Here is a 16,843-nt window from a genome sequence, read left to right as displayed (position 1 = left end):
GCTTAAGGCCTGTCCGGTGAGACTCAATCCTGGGATTTCTGTTCAAGAATTTTGAAAGAGAGATTCATTTGCTAGAGTTATTAAACTGATGGGAAAGACAACAAGAGCTGCTAACGGCCACCTTAAAACCACATTGGGATATCCTAAGAATGAAGCCAGTCCAAGAGAAAGCAAAGTCAAGAAATGGACAGATCCCTATGACATGGTTTGATCACTGGATATGTTGTTAGGTATATAAAGCTAATAACCTTGATTTCACGGAGTGCATGACTACCCACAGTAAGTTCAGGATTCTGTGCTTCTCCAACTCTTCTCCATAACTAGTTTATCTCTCAAAGAGTATCTGGAATTTAAGTTGCCGTGTAACATGAAAGATTTAAAATGATGAATGGCCCCATTTACTGTTAATTTTCTTGACACCTCTATAATGCTAGCCAACAATGGTCTTTAATTAAAGTCACACATTTTCAACATTTTATATGTATTTAAGTTAAAAGCATTTTTGTGAGCTAACATCTTAAAATGGAAGTTAGCAAAAGATATTGTTAGATAACACCAGTATGAAATTACCTGATTTGCTGTCTAAAAGTATTGGAGTAAATTAAGGAAAAGCTGAAACAAGAAGACAGCACTTTAGCATCCACCTAAATCTCCAAGAGGAAGGAAAACTAAAGGTCAACGCTAAAACGCTAAATCTTAAAGGAAGTGAAAACAACACATTAGATATTAGACAGTTTAAAAACTACTGTCTCTAGGTGGTAGTATTACAGAAAACGAGAAACAGAAAAAGTCATATGCATTTCCCAAATTGTCTATCTTAATCATGTTACCTTGATGATGGGGAAAAATGGGATTTTAAAAATAAAAGACAAGGTAATAATACATAAATTGAAGATACTGATACATTTCTCCATTAAAACTTCATAAGAATGGACTTCCTCAAATGAAAAATTGTTCATAGGCCGTTACTGAAAGAACTTCTAAATGGTGAGGTGTGCATTTACGTGTTCTCAGAATGTTTCTTAAGATCACCAGATCAAAAGACCACAATGACCAACTACCAGCTTGGGCAAGACCATGAGAAACCAAACTTCAGATTTCAGCTAACTGTCCCCTGGAAACCTCCCAAAGAAAATGTCAAAAGCAGCTGGGCGCAGTGGCTTACATCTGCAATCCCAGCACTTTGGGAGGCTGAGGCAGGCAGATCACTTCAGGTCAGGAGTTCGAGACCAGCCCTGCCAACATAGGGAAACCCTGTCTCTACTAAAAATACAAAAATTAGCTGGGTGTGATGGCAGGAGCCTGTAATCTCAGCTACTCAGGAGGCTGAGGCAGGAGAATTGCTTGAACCCGGGAGGCAGAGGTTGCAGTGAGCGGAGATCGTGCCAACTGCACTCCAGCCTGGGCGACACAGTGAGACTCTATCTCAAAAAAAAAAAAATGTCAAAAGCATTCTTGGTGAGGTGTTAAATCTTAATAAGGTCTTGCAATCAAGTTTTTCTCAATGCACAACTTCAATTACATTTTATACTTGATCCTTTCAACAATAAAATGTTCCTATTATTATAAAAAGAAATATGTTGTTCCAATTGCTCAAAACAATATAAGATATCTGGTTACACAGCTGCCTCTTAACTTTCTAGCGGTGTTTTTAAAAATAGGAAACTGTTTGAAAACATGAACCTACTGATTCCAAAACCCTGCAATGATTTAGTGAAGCTCAGTGTCTCCTACTTTGTTCACAGCATGAACCATGATGGAGAAAGCTTATTAAAAAGTTCTCATTTCACATTATAAATCCATAATCTAACACACTAATCATACTCATTCAATTGTCGCACAACCATAAATGCCATTGTACACAATCATCATTAAAATTCACTGTGGAATAATAACTTTTAAAAATCTCATCTTCAACACAAAGCTATTTGAAATTACCATATTATCTTTAATTTATTTCTAGCTTAAATTTGGTTAAATGCCTCTGCAGGCTTTTTAATATAAGAATCTAAATATACTGAGGAAACAAACCCTAAAATATTCCATTACCACAGAAAACATAAACTGTTAATACATGCATAAATTCTAAATGAAAACAGAAGTTTCAGCTTAGACCTGAAGGCCAGATCCACAAATATTATAAGAACCTTCTGAAAGGACAAGCTTTGTTTTCTAAGGGAGAGAGTATGTGTCAAACGAACTTGGAAAACAAATTTGTATGCTATTTACCAAATAATTCCATGTATAATGCATGTTTGGGGTGGAGGTTGGGGTAAGAAAGTGACCTGAGTATAAAAATCCCACAGAAAGATACTCTGCATGGAGCTGGAAGTGTTTGGTCTTGGAGGGTAACAGAGGAAATAGCCTGAGAACACCCGAAATTTTCCTAAAGCAAGGCCCTGAAGTGTTAATGGATCATACATACAAGAAAGTTAACAACACGGTGACTAGCATTTCCAGCAGCCCCAAACAGTCCTCCCAATGGTAGTGGACATGTCCACCTTCATGATCTGGGTGCTGGTTACAGAGTTTCTTCAGTTTGTGAAAATCTGTTAGTATGCACACTTTTCTGAAGGCATACAGTACTTCATAACCCCTAAGAGTCTCTGTGCTCTCCTTCCTACCACCTCTCCAATTTTACCTCATGCCCCTCTTAGTCACACGGGCCTACTTTCTATTCCTTGACTATATCAAGTAATTTTTCACTCAATCTTCCTGCTAATTGTATATCTTCCTTCTCTCCTTTATGAAGATGGGTTACTCTTATTCCTAAGGGTTCATTTCAGAAGATAACTCAGTAAAGTCTTCTCTGGTCACCTTGATGAATTTATTCCCTCCTCATATTACTAACCACACTTCCTGAAATTATCCCTTCTAATTATATCTGTAGTTGTTTTTCAGCTGTCTCCTCTAGCAGGCCATACGCATCATGAGAATGGAGACCATGTTCATCTTACCCACCTGTGTTTTCCAGCACAGTTCCTTGAACATAGTAGGTATTCAAAACGTATGAATGATATTTCCCAACCCCCAAAATTTTCAGGTATTATGCTAAAAGGGTAAATGTAGAAATAAGTAAATACATAATTAAAAATTAGCTTGAATACAAATTTCCAGACCGCTTTCTTGTGTCTTGCTTAACCCAAAACCAGCGGTAGCAGCTTCACAGCACTGATGACAACACAATAAACGAACAGCTCCTCAAGTAATCTGACCTACCCTGTTAAACAAAAAGATCAACCAAAAGCATTAGGATATCCTTAGCAAAAGTGAAGCGGTATACCAATTGATTCTTTTCTTCTCCCTGCAAAAAGACTGGAAAATCACTCCACACACATGCAAGCAAACACACACACACACACACACACACACACACACACACACCCCGGCAGGAATGGTTCTCCAGCACTGAACTGGCATCGCCACCTACTGCCCAACCCACTGGGACTTCACAATCCTTACATGCTGTCTTGGTCCCAGATGCAGAGACATTTTATGCCAAACTTGTGGGTGGGAAAGTCAATGCCATCCTTCCTGTAGAAGGATACACAGATGATATACAACTTGAGGATGATCTGTGCCTTCCTGTCTCAGGAAGCTCCCAGAGCCTCCCCAACTGCATCTGATTCACCATGTGGTGGGTTTCAAACTTGCTCTGATGCTAAAGCACTGGGAAGTAGAGCTGCCCATTGAGGAAAAACATGAAACGTTGAGATACTTTGATTCTTTTTATGAACAGGAATTTTTTTTTTCCCTGGCAGAAACAGCAGTATACAAACGCCATCTAAAACCATAGGTTACACTTACCTGGAACGGGAGATTATTTCAACCCTAAGAAAGAACTTAAAAACCACCATAGACTAAACTTGAGTGTTCTCAACAAAATAAAATATTAAACTAACTGGCCATGTCTGAATTTTTCTGTTAACAGTTTTTACTACTTATTCATTCATTTTCACCACTACTCACCAAAAGGTACATGGTAGCAAATGCCAAACACTTAAGAAAATGTTGACAGGAGAAAAACATGACACTGAAAAAAGTTTCTATTAGCCCATTTTATTTTCCCTCTGGGGAATGAGATAGGTCATTATTCATTTTTGGCAGTGGGACTGCTGGGCTGAGTCTTTTGAAGTCCAATGATTATCATTCTTTGCCAAAGATAAGGAAAATATGTAGACTTCTATATTTTGAAGAAGTTTCTAATTTTCACCAAGTTTATACTCATCGAAAGTTGAAATGATTATTTTTTAAATAAATTTGTTAAAAATTATACCAATATTTTGAAAGAGCCAAGAAGTAATTTGACCCTTAATACTATATCGTGTTATAATGTGCATAAATGTTAAACATGAAGTAGTTTAAACATTGACTAAACAGGAAACCTTGAATCAAATGCTCCTACTGAGAGTGACAAAGTCAAAGCCAATTATGAGACACCAAAAGATGTCTTTGATAGCAACGCTTTAAAAATACATAAAGATATTAAAATAGTACATTTTATCATACTAGCATTTTTATTTTTCTAAACAGAATACACGCTCTTTAGTAACATATAACATATAAACAGGTCTGTGGTCTCCAAAAATGACACTAAACCACCTGAAGTGGAAGAAAATGCACAAACAGTATTAAATCTGAGGGCACATCTGGCACTTCTGGCGTGCTACTAAGAACACACTTGGGCAGGAATACAAACTCTACAGTCTCTGAACTAGGCTGGGCGGCTGCAATTTGGGAAGCCATTTTTTTCCCTTAGAATAAAATGTCCATCAGACCACATTTGTAAGTATTCACTCAATAACCAATACAACAGTAGCCATTTTACCATCCAAGTAGTTTTTAAAATCACACACTTAGAAATACAACTAAGAATTCCAAATAATTTATGTAAATACTCTGCCTGCATTTGGGAAGGGAAAAATTCCCCATTCCTCATGCAACGGCTGTGAGTACTGACTTCCTTCCAAAGGAGGTGGACGGAGTCACTTTACAGTGGAGAATTCTGTCAGAGAGTACATCGGTCATGTGATAAAGATTATGTTGATATGATAATGCCAGTGATAAGTCATGTTGATAGGATGTATCCCTAATATAACAAAAATGGCACTTACCCTCTGTGGTCTTCCCCTAGTCTAAACGTGAGAAAAACACTAGACAAATCTAACTGAGGAATATTCCACAAAATACCTTGAACAGTATTCCTCAAAACTGTCAAGATCATAGAAAACAAGGTCTACCAAGCTGTCACAGCCAATCGGTGCTCAAGAAATCAGGAACAATGTAATGTAGTACCCTGGGTGAGATCCTGGAACAGGTAAGGACATTAGGTAAAACCTAAGGAAGTCTGAATAAGGTACAAACTTTAGTTAATAATAATATACCAATATTGGCTCATTAGTTATAACAAATGCAGTATATTAACATATGTTAATAACAGGGAAAAATGGGTGCACGGTAAGTGGAAACTGTATTATCTTTGCAACTTTTCTATAAATATAAAACTCTTCTAAAAATAAAGTTTAGGCCAGGTGCAGTGGCTCATGCCTGTAATCCCAGCACTTTGGGAGGCCAAGGTGGGCAGATCACCTGAGGTCAGGAGATCAAGACCAGCCTGGCCAACATGGTGAAACCTCTGTCTCTACCAAAAATACAAAAATTAGCTGGGTGTGGTGGCATGCACCTGTAATCCCAGCTACTCGGGAGGCTGAGGCAGGAGAATCGCTTGAAGCTGGGAGGTAGAGGTTGCGGTGAGACAAGATCGCGCCACTGCACTCCAGCCTGGGTAACAAGAGTGAAACTCTGTCTCAAAATAAGTAAGTAAGTAAATAAATAAATAAAAATTAAGTTTGATGTTTCTGTTTCTATACAGACTAAGTAGAAATGTATCAGTGAAAGTTCCGTCACCTTCCACCTTTAAAATTTATTTTCATAGTTGTTCAGATGGTGGTGGTTCCAGGCAGAATTAAAAGAGTCTAACAAAGTGAACCAAAAAAGGTAGCCTCAGATGAGCCCATTCGCATCTACTCCTGAATGGTAGACACACCTGGCTGCGATGACTTGAGCATACCCTGGGCATGACTCTAGGTGGCAGACGCATCTGAATGTGTGTTCACAATTCCGAACTAAGGAATCCAGGAGTAGCAAACCTGATTCCATAGATAAGGAGGTTGATTCCCTTATCTGTGAGGAACATCTGAATCCCCATTCCGTCCTGTGGAACGTGAGCCATACAGCAAAGGGAGGCCTTTTGTTTTGCGTTGAATTAAGGTTGCCAGATGGAGGTTGTTAAGTGAAAATGCTACATAAACTGCATGTCTTCTTCAAGCATTTGCAGTTCTTCTGCCCAGCCAACCACCACTGGGCCCTCTCCCCTGTATGTAAGCTCCCAATAAAACCTCATGTCTTGGCTGAGCACAAGGGCTCACACCTGTAATTCCAGCACTTTGGGAGGCCAAGGTGGGTGGATCACTTGAGGCCAGGAGTTTGAGCCCAGCCTGGCCAACATGGCAAACCCCAGCTCTAAGAAAAATACAAAAATTAGCTGGGTATGGTGGTGCATGCCTGTAGTCCCAGCTACTCAGGAGGCTGAGACAGGAGAATCACTTGAATCTGGGAGGCGGAGGTTGCAGTGAGCCAAGATTGCACCATTGCACTCTAGCCTGGGTGACAGAGTGAGACGCTGTCTCAAAAAACAAACAAACAAACAAACCAAAACCAAAACCAACCAAATAAAAAACCACCCCATGTCTTGTTCGCTGGCTTTGGGTTTCTTCTTCAGCCTCTTGAACCTGGCACCATCCAGTTTCACAGGAATTAACAGGAGTTAGGCAGAACAACTCCCCACTTAGGGTAGCTCTTACACTGTTAAATTTGATCACTATCACCTTATTAATCGTACAATTTAAATGCAGGTACCCTCTGAAAACTCCACAGAGTCTTTTCTGTGGGCTGCCAGTTCCCCAGAGCTATGATGAGGAAGCGAGAAGACTGCTGGTGCGGCGGGGGGGGCAAGCTCTGTGGTCAAGGCCTCTCCACAAGCTTTGTAAAATCAGATAAGACAGATTCCTCTAACGATGAGCATCTCAGGATTTTTAATACAAATGTACAGTGAAGAGGATATTTTGCAACATTATCTAAATCCCCTGACCACAAAACATTTTTGGGGTGGGGCAAGGTGGGAAACCTCTCCAGGGACTAGTTTTCATGAAAGAGTTTCGGGAAACACAGCTCTAATGCAATGGTCAAGTACCCAGAGGCAGGGAAGGTGCCTGCTCCTCTAAAAAGCTACCTGGGCAACCCACTCTTCCTCCAACACCCAGAACTGTGCAGGGTTATCGGCTTCCACGGCACTATCAGCACCACAGTGGTCACCACTATGTATTATTTTCAGTTACTGACACATGAAGCAGATGGATTTCCATCTCCCGTTTCTACTTTTCTCTAAACATAAAATTAAAAAGGTGGTGGTGGTGGGTTATAACCTATGCTTTCATCTGACAGAAGAGAGGCTTGTAGGTTAGATTATAATATATTTTCTCATTGCTATGCCCCTCCTACAGCTATGTTTGCTGACTTTAATTTGGAATGAGGAGATATGTTGGGGATATTTCTTTAGAAAGTGTGGATCCTGACAATCACCACATATAACAGACACCTTCAGTGAACTCCCAAGATCTACAGTTCCATTCTAGGCTGATCCTCTGATGACTTAACCAGAACAGTTAAACACACATGTAAACAAGTAGACATTATAAAATAAAATTTTCTACTTAAATTTATCCACTCTTCTTTACTTAATTTTTCACTAAACAATTATTTTACTTTAAAAACTCAAAGCTGTGAGGTATACATAGCCCATATTAACTAGATTTAATTTAATAAATGTTAAGAAGAATCATCCTCTTTCCCAGCAGTTCTAGCCATAGTTAAACCATAGTTACACTGTAATATGTCAGTCATGGGATATGGCTGAAGAAGTGAGGATTTTATTTAACCAAAACGTTTCAGCTGGCTTGCTCCCTGAATAGAGCACAGAGACCTACCTCAGAATCCTCTTTTAGGTTGGGAATATTTTATTAATCACTCAAATACTTGCTTTAAAACAAAGCAATTGAAAGAAGGTGAACGAAAATAAAAGGTATGTGTGTCTAAGAGAACTGAGAATAAAAATATAAAGGAAAAATAAAATTTTTCTCTAAAATTTCACACTACCGTAGTAGAATATTATCATCTTTAAAAAGCCATTGGAAAATTAAAAGCATTTCCAATGCTACTGAAATGAAGGCTAGAAAACAAGAAAACTAAAACCAAAAAGTGAGGCTTGAAAAGGTAATTTTTAAAGAAACCAGCCATTAATCCTAAATCTCACAGTGTCCCTCTGGATCTCAATCTGCTGGCTCAGTAAATCCATACTGAATTCAGAACGGAGACTATTAAGCAAAAGTTTTTAAAGTTGCAGAGAAGGGAGGGTAAATGGCTTGTGCATCACTGCTAGCTAATATCCACGGCTTCTCTGGGGACTTTAATGTGGTGGAACTTGAGAGATCTGTTTGCCAATCGATGGTCTGCTTTTGAGGCTCTTCATTAACATATGTAGATTTCCAAAGTACCCTGAAAGCTTTCTATTACCTCAGCACTCCAAAGGCAGTATCTAAATGTTGATACTTAGTTTCAGCTTTTTCCAGTTTCTACTTCAGCCTTCCTCATTCCTAATCACCTGTTCACCTTTAGCAAGCCTCAGAGCAGAGTGGAGTCGCTTGAAACCCATGTGGGCAAGCTGACCTGACTGTGGATAGGCCAGAGTCTAACTGAGGGACAGCAAGGTTTTCAGATGGTCTTTAGACAACAAATTGAAAGCAGTAATTTCTTTTCTTTGGCAGCAGGACATAACCTGTGAATGTTTTCTCATTTACTCTCCCAGCAGTCTATGGTGTAGGTCCTCTAAATGCCCCCACTTAAATAACAAAGACATGGAATAAGCAAGAAGAAATAACTCCCTCCAGAGCGGCAGAGCCAAATCCTAACCCGTGCCTCTTAGCCTAAAACCTGTACTCTCTCTGGCTTGCATGTTCCCTTCCATGAATATAAGGCAGTAAAACACAGTGGGAAACAGCCCTTCAAGAATTCAAACAGTATGGGAAAAGACAGTAAGACAATTTCCCTCCCATGTTTTCTACAGCAAAAAGGCATCACTATTCCAGTAAAAATTTCCATCAGGCTAGGATCTTCCTTTCTAGTCTTTCAAATTTGAAAATCATAAAAAATATCTTTAAACACAATGCAAATGGCTAAACATGACTGGATAACCAACATGAATACTACTGGCATAACAGGCTAATGGGGTGATATTATGAGGGGGGACATTGATATCATTTATCTCTGCCCTTTTGCAGACAGGAAGGAAAATTTATAAATCTGAGTAAGAAGAGGATAATGAAGAAATTGATAAGTAGGAGTTCACAAGAGGGTTTAAGCCTTCCTATGTGCTAAAATATTACATAAACACTCTGTTTTCTTGAACACTATTTTAAGGCAACTTTTTTTTACTATCATTAGTTACTGATTTCCCTTGAATTATTTTAATAATCACTATTGGGGATACTCGACAACATAAGTAGGCTCCAAAAGCTTTTCTACATTTGCAAAAACCGTAACCACAGACAAACCATAGCTACACTTTTTAGCCCCGGTATCTTCATCAGAATCTGAACATCCAGGTGCTCCTCAAGGCTTAATTTTCACAATTGGTAAAAAGCAGAAATTTGCGTCAACCAGCTGTTACAGCCCACAGAAAACCAGCAAGCACTTTTAGTTATTTTTCCTTAGTGTAGAATAAATTGACTGGCTGTATTGAGCTGTTTCTGTGTTTCCCACTCCAGAGATGTCACTTCCCTGAAGAATTTCCACCAACATATAAACAACCAATCCTTTCAAACAACAGACATTCTCTTAAAATTAATTCTTATCATTTTCTAATCCCCAACATCTTAAAGTGGAAAATGCAGTTTTTCTAAGCAGAAGCATATTTCTATTTGTCCCCAAGTAGATTCTGAATTCCAATCAGATTTAGTCCAAATGCCACTTAATGACTTTGTGTTCCAACCCAGATAACAGGACAAGCTGCTAACTTACCATTTGGTGACAAATACCTCTTTCTTCAAGTTTCTCCCCAATGGTGTTATTATTAGCAATGAAGCATGACTTATAAGCAGGCTTTTTCAAAAGCTAAAGCAGAGCAGGGTAAATTTCCATCCCTCATGTTTTCCCCGTTTATCTGTAAAATGTTTCACTTAGATTATGATTTCCAAAACTTTAATATATTTACTACAGGAAGATTTTCTAAATATGCTGTTAATTAGTCTGTTCATTCCACAAACACATATTTAATTGCTTCTAAATGGTAAGCACAGAGAAATACAATTGGATGAGATTGAAGAGACTAATATATCTTCCATCAGGTGAGGCAGGGGGCGTGCCAACCTTGTTCAGGATCTGCCTCCAAGCCTGCTTAGCATGAGGCTATGCTCAGCAAATATTCACTGAAATGTGAATGACAAAGCTCTGCCTTCAAGATGTTGATAATCCTTGAAGAAAAGTGACAGGCACTATTCTAGATTCTGTAGAGCTATGAGCAAAACAAATAATGTGCCACAGTGACACTTATATTCCCATATAGGGGAGCACAATAAACTAAACTATATATATAATATAATGTATGACAGGGGCTCTAAAGAAAAAAAAGGCAATGCAAGAGGATGGGGAGCCTTTCCAGACTGAGTGGTCTTACACTTGGAAGAAGTTTCAGATGAGCCGAGATTTAAATGAAGTTGAGTGGCAAATGTTGCAAACATTCTAGATAAAAGTGTTCTAAGCAGAAGGAACTAATTAATATGCAGGCAAGTAACAATAACACAGTTTGCAGCTAGTATAATGAGGCATGTGGCTGAGTTTGGTAGCTGTCTACCAAAATTCAATTTTTCCTTTCTGGCCATCCAGCCAGACCACATGTCTCAGCTGCCCTTGTAGTTTGGGTGGCTCTGTAACTTGTCTTTACCAATAGACTGTGAGAGAAGTTGTACGTGTCATTTTGGAGGTAAGGGTTTTAAGAAGCAAATATGTCTGCTCCACGCTTTCTTTTTTACCCTTTTACATAAAATGGAACACAATGGGGTTGGCAGAGCCACAACGTGGAAGGGGCCTGGGTCTATACATCACTGCCAAAGAACAGCCATCTAGGCCAGGTGCAGTGTTGTACGCCTGTAATCCCAGCACTTTGGGAGGCCAAGGAGGTGAAACACCTGAGGTTGGGAGTTTGAGACCAGCCTGACCAACATGAAGAAACTCTGTCGCCATTAAAAATACAAAATTAGCCAGGTGTGGTGGAGAATGACTGTAATCCCAGCTACTCGGGAAGCTGAGGCAGGAGAATCGCTTGAACCTGGAAGGCAGAGGTTGCGGTGAGCTGGGATTGTGCCATCGCACTCAGCCTGGGGAACAAGGGTGAAACTCCATCTTGGAAAAAAAAAAAAAAAAAAGGACAGCCAAGTGAGGGGGCACCAAAATGGCCGAGAGAAGCCAGCCCCTGAATGCAGCTCCCAGCAGATGAGATGCAGAGGGCTAGAGGACTTCATGATTCCAAACAAGATGCTGGGTTCGTTTCTGTGGGACTGATAGGGCTCTGAAAATAGGCCCAGGGAAGCAGCCACAGGGCGAGAGCCACCCAGGGGGGCAAATCAAAAAGATGAGGCGGGTGTTCCCACCTGAAACATGAAGCCGTCTTGGAGGGTCGGAGGATTTAACCCCCATGGTGCTCCGATTCAGATTCTGTGCTTACCTCATCCCTCTTGCAACCCACGGTCCACAAGAGCCCTGCCAGATATGGGTAGTCAATGCAAATCTGAGCAGCAGCTACTGCCGGACACAGCAAGTTGTCACAGGGACCTGGGTGGGAGTTTGGACTAACGCCAGCAGGACAGACTGTCCCACAGAGGGAAGCAGAGTTGAAAGTAGGGAAACAGACCATGAGGCCTGGCAGGCGCCACCTCTACAGAACTCAAATGGAAGCCCTCACTAGAGAGCCTGGCAGCAAACACACCAGCTTGACCCCAACCAGGAAGATCCAGCTGGGGAAGGAGAAAGATCAAGGGGGGGGCCCATGTCAGCTGGAAACAAACTCCAGGGAAGGAATACCCACCCAACAACCTGACTGAACCCGAGAGAGCCCTGTAACACCCTCTACAGGCCAAAAAAGATACAGCTCCAACATCAATAGAAAAAAAAGTCCACTCAGAGACTCCTCCTGAAATCACCAACTTCAAAGATTAAAGGGAGATAAATCCACAAAGATGGGGAAAAAAACAGTGCAAAAAAGGATGAAACCACCAAAGAGCAGAATACTTCTCCTCCCAGAGATCACAACTCCTCACCGTCAAGGGAACAAAAAAAGGGAGAGAATGAATCTGACAAACTGACAGAAGCAGGCTTCAGAAGGTGGATAATAACTAACTTCTTTGAGTTAAAAGACCATGTTCTAACCCAGTGCAAAGAAACTAAGAACTTTGAAAAAAGGTTAGATGAAATGCTAACTAGAATAACCAGCTTAGAGAAGAATATAAACGACTTGATGGAGCTGAAAAACACAGCATGAGAACTTCGCAAGGCATGCACAAGTTCCAACAGCCAAATCAACAAAGCAGTAGAAAGGATATCAGAGATAGAAGATCAAATCAATGAAATAAAATGAGAAGGCAAGATTAGAGTAAAAAAAAAAAAAGAACAAAGCCTCCAAGAACTATGGGATTATGTGAAAAGACCTAATCTATGCTTGATCAACATAACTGAATGTGACAGGGAGAATGAATCCAAGCTGGAAAACACTCTTCAGGATATTATCCGAGAGAACTTTCCCAACCTAACAATGCAGGCTAATATTCAAATCCAGGAAATACAGAGAACATCACAAAGATATTCCTCAAAAAGAGCAACCCCAGGGCACATAGTTGTCAGATTCACTAGGGCTGAAATGAAGGAAAAAATCCTAAGGGCAGCCAGAGAGAAAGGTCAAGTCACCCACAAAGGAAAGACCATCAGACTCACAGCGGATCTCTCAGGAGAAACTCTGCAACCTAGAAGGGAGTGGGGGCCAATATTCAACATCCTTAAAGAAAACTTTCAACCCAGAATTTCATATCCAGCCAAACTAAGCTTCATAAGTGAAGGAGAAATAAAATCCTTTATGGACAAGCAATTGCTGAGAGATTTCGTTACTATAAGACCTGACTTATAAGAGCTACTGAACAAAGTAGTGAACAGGGAAAGGAACAACCAGTACCGGCCACGGCAAAAACATACCAAATGGTAAAGAACAATGACACAATGAAGAAGCCATGTCAACTAACAGGCAGACCAACCAGCCAGTAACAAAATGGCAGGATCAAATTCAAATACAGCAATATTAACAGTGAATGTAAATGTCCTAAACGCCCCAATCAAAAGACACAGACTGGCAAACTGGATAAAAAGTCAAGACCCATCAGTGTGCTGTATTCAGGAAACCCATCTCACATGCAAAGACTCACAAAGGATCAAAATAAAGGGATGGAAGAAGATTTACCAAGCAAATGGAGAGAAAAAAAAGCAGAAGTAGCAATCCTAGTCTCTGATAAGATGGACTTTAAACTAGCAAAGGTCAAAAGAGACAAAGAAGGGCATTACATAATGGTAAAAGGATCAATGAAACAAGAAGAGATAATGATCCTAAATATATATGCACCAAATACAGGAGCACCCAGATACATAAAGCAAGTTCTTAAAGACCTACAAAGACACTTAGACTCCCACATAATAATAGTGGGAGACTTTACCACTCCACTGACAATACTGGACAGATCAATGAGACAGAAAGTCAACAAGGATATCCAGGACTTGAATGCAGATTTGGACCAAGCAGACCTAATAGACATTTATAGGACACTATGCCAAACCCACAGAATACACATTCTTCTCAGTACCACATTGCACTTACTCCAAAATTGACCACATAATTGGAAGTAAATCCCTCCTCAGCAAATGCAAAAGAATGGAAATCATAACAAAGTCTCTCAGACCACAGGGCAATCAAATTAGAACTGAGGATTAAGACAAGCACTCAAAACTGCACATTCAAATGGAAACTGAACAACTTGCTCCTGACTGATGAATGGATAAACAATGAAATGAAGGCAGAAATAAACATGTTCTTTGAAACCAATGAGAATGAAGACACAGTGTACCAGATCCTATGGGACACATTAAAGCAGTGTCTAGAAGGAAATTTATAGCAATAAATGCCCACATGAGAAGCAAGGAAAGATCTAAAATCAACACCCTATTGTCAAAATTGAAAGAGCTAGAGGAGCAAAATAATAATAAAAAAAAACTCAAAAGCTAGCAGAAGACAAGAAATAACTAAGATCAGAGCAGAACTGAAGGAGATAGAAACACAAAAAACCCTTCAAAAAATCAATAAATCCAGGAGCTGGTTTATTTAAAAGATCAACAAAATAGACAGACTGCTAGCCAGGTTAATAAAAAAGAAAAGAGAGAAGAATCAAATAGAGGCAATAAAAAACGATAAAGGGGAGGTCACCACTGATTCCTCGGAAATACAAACTACCCTCAGAGATTACTACAAACAACTCTATGCACATAAACCAGTAAATCTGGAAGAAATGGATAAATACCTGGACACTCACACACTCCCAAGTCTAAGCCGGGAAGAAGTTGAAACCCTCAATAGACCAGTAACAAGATCTGAAGTCGAGGCAGCAATTAATACCCCAACAACCAAAAAAAGCCCAGGTCCAGATGGGTTCACAGCTGAATTCTACCAGACAGACAAAGAGGAGGTGGTACCATTCCTCTTGAAACTATTCCAAACAATCCAAAAAGAGGGAATCCTCCCTAACTCTAACTGCCTAACCCTAACTCATGGAAGAGACCAACATCACCCTGATACCAGAATCTGGCAGAGACACAACTAAAAAAGAAAACTAGAGGCCAATATCCATGATGAACATGGATGCAAAAATCTTCAATAAAATACTGGCAAACTGAATCCAACAGCACATCAAAAAGCTTATCCACCACAATAAAGTAGGCTTCATCCCGGGGATGCAAGGCTGGTTCAACATATGCAAATCTATAAATGTAATTCACCACATAAACAGAACCAAAGACAAAAACCACATGATAATCTCAGATGCAGAGAGGGCCTAACACAAAATTCAACAGCTCTTTATACTAAAAACTCTCAATAAACTAGGTATCAATGGAACATATCTCAAAACAATAAAAGCTATTTACGACAAACCCACAGCCAATATCGTACTGAATGGGCAAAAATTAGAAGCATTCCCTTTAAAAACTGGCACTAGACAAGGATGCCCTCTCTTACCACTCCTATTCAATATAGTATTGGAAGTTCTAGCCACAGCAATTAGGCAAGAAAAAGAAACAAAGGGCATTCAATTAGGAAAAGAAGATGTCAAATTGTCCCTATTTGCAGATGACACGATTGTATATTTAGAAGACCCCATCAACTCAGCCCAAAACCTCCTTAAGCTGATAAGCAACTTCAGCAAAGTCTCAAGATACAAAATCAATGTGCAGAAATCACAAGCGTTCCAATACACCAATAAAAGACAAACAGCCAAATCATGAGCGAACTCCCATTTACAATTGCTACAAAGAGAATAAAATATGTAGGAATACAACTAACAAAAGAGGTAAAAGATCTCTTCAAGGAGAACTACAAACCACTGATCAAGGAGATAAGAGAGGACACAAACAGATGGAAAAACATTCCATGTTCATGGTTAGGAAGAATCAATATTGTGAAAATGGCCATACTGCCCAAAGTAATTTATAGGTTCAATGCTGTCCCCATCAAGCTACCAATGACATTCTTCACAGAAGTAGAAAAAAACCACTTTAAACTTCATATGGAACCAAAAAAGAGCCTGCATAGCCAAGACAATCCTAAGCAAAAAGGACAAAGCTGGAGGCAACACGCTACCTGACTTCAAACTATATTACAAGGCTACAGTAATCAAAACAGCATGGTACTGGTACCAAAACAGAAATATAGACCAATGGAACAGAACATAGGCCTTGGAGGCAATGCCACACATCTACAACCATCTGATCTTTGATAAACCTTACAAAAACAAGCAATGGGGAAAGGATTCCCTGTTTAATAAATGGTGTTGGGAAAACTGGCTAGCCATATGCAGGAAACTAAAACTGGACCCCTTCCTTACACCTTATACAAAAATTAACTCCAGATGGATTAAAGATTTAAACATAAGAACTAACACCATAAAAGCCCTAGAAGAAAACCTACACAAAACCATTCACGACATAGGCATAGGCAAGGACTTCATGACTAAAGCACCAAAAGCAATGGCAACAAAAGCCGAAATAGACAAATGGGACCTAATTAAACTTAAGAGCTTCTGCACAGCAAAAGAAACAATCATTAGAGTAAACCAGCAACCAACAGAATGGGCAAAAATTTTTGCAATCTACCCATCTGACAAAGGGCTAATATCCAGAATCTACAAAGAACCAAAGCAGATTTACAAGAGAAAAACAAACAAGCCCATTCAAAAATGGGTGAAGGATATGAACAGACACTTTTCAAAAGAAGACAAATATGCAGCCAACAAACATATGAAAAAATTCTCATCATTGGTCATTAGAGAAATGCAAATCAAAACCACATTGAGATACCATCTCACACCAGTCAGAATGGTGATCATTAAAAAATCTGGAGACCACAGATGCTGGAGAGGATGTGGAG

The 16,843-nt window shown here is 39.6% G+C and overlaps 1 protein-coding gene across 6 annotated transcripts in view; it reads right to left on the bottom strand.

The window, feature by feature from the left end:
- TSPAN5 (tetraspanin 5) overlaps positions 1 to 16,843 on the bottom strand; it is a 187,097-nt gene that overhangs the window by 74,813 nt on the left and 95,441 nt on the right. Inside the window, exon 1 of one of the 6 annotated variants that reach the window (XM_037734135.1) lies at positions 10,135 to 10,189. The exons of the other annotated variants lie outside the window; for them this stretch is intronic. Coding sequence (XP_037590063.1) covers positions 10,135 to 10,137 — 3 coding nt within the window. The 5' untranslated portion in view covers positions 10,138 to 10,189. Of the gene's footprint in view, positions 1 to 10,134; positions 10,190 to 16,843 lie in introns of those variants that run through there. 6 annotated transcript variants of the gene reach the window in all.

Source organism: Cebus imitator, unplaced genomic scaffold (genome assembly GCF_001604975.1).
Source record: "Cebus imitator isolate Cc_AM_T3 unplaced genomic scaffold, Cebus_imitator-1.0 Scaffold575, whole genome shotgun sequence".
Classification (NCBI taxonomy): Eukaryota; Metazoa; Chordata; class Mammalia; order Primates; family Cebidae; genus Cebus; species Cebus imitator.
Note: the sequence above shows the minus strand (reverse complement) of the source record. Positions and strands in the feature narration are given on the sequence as shown.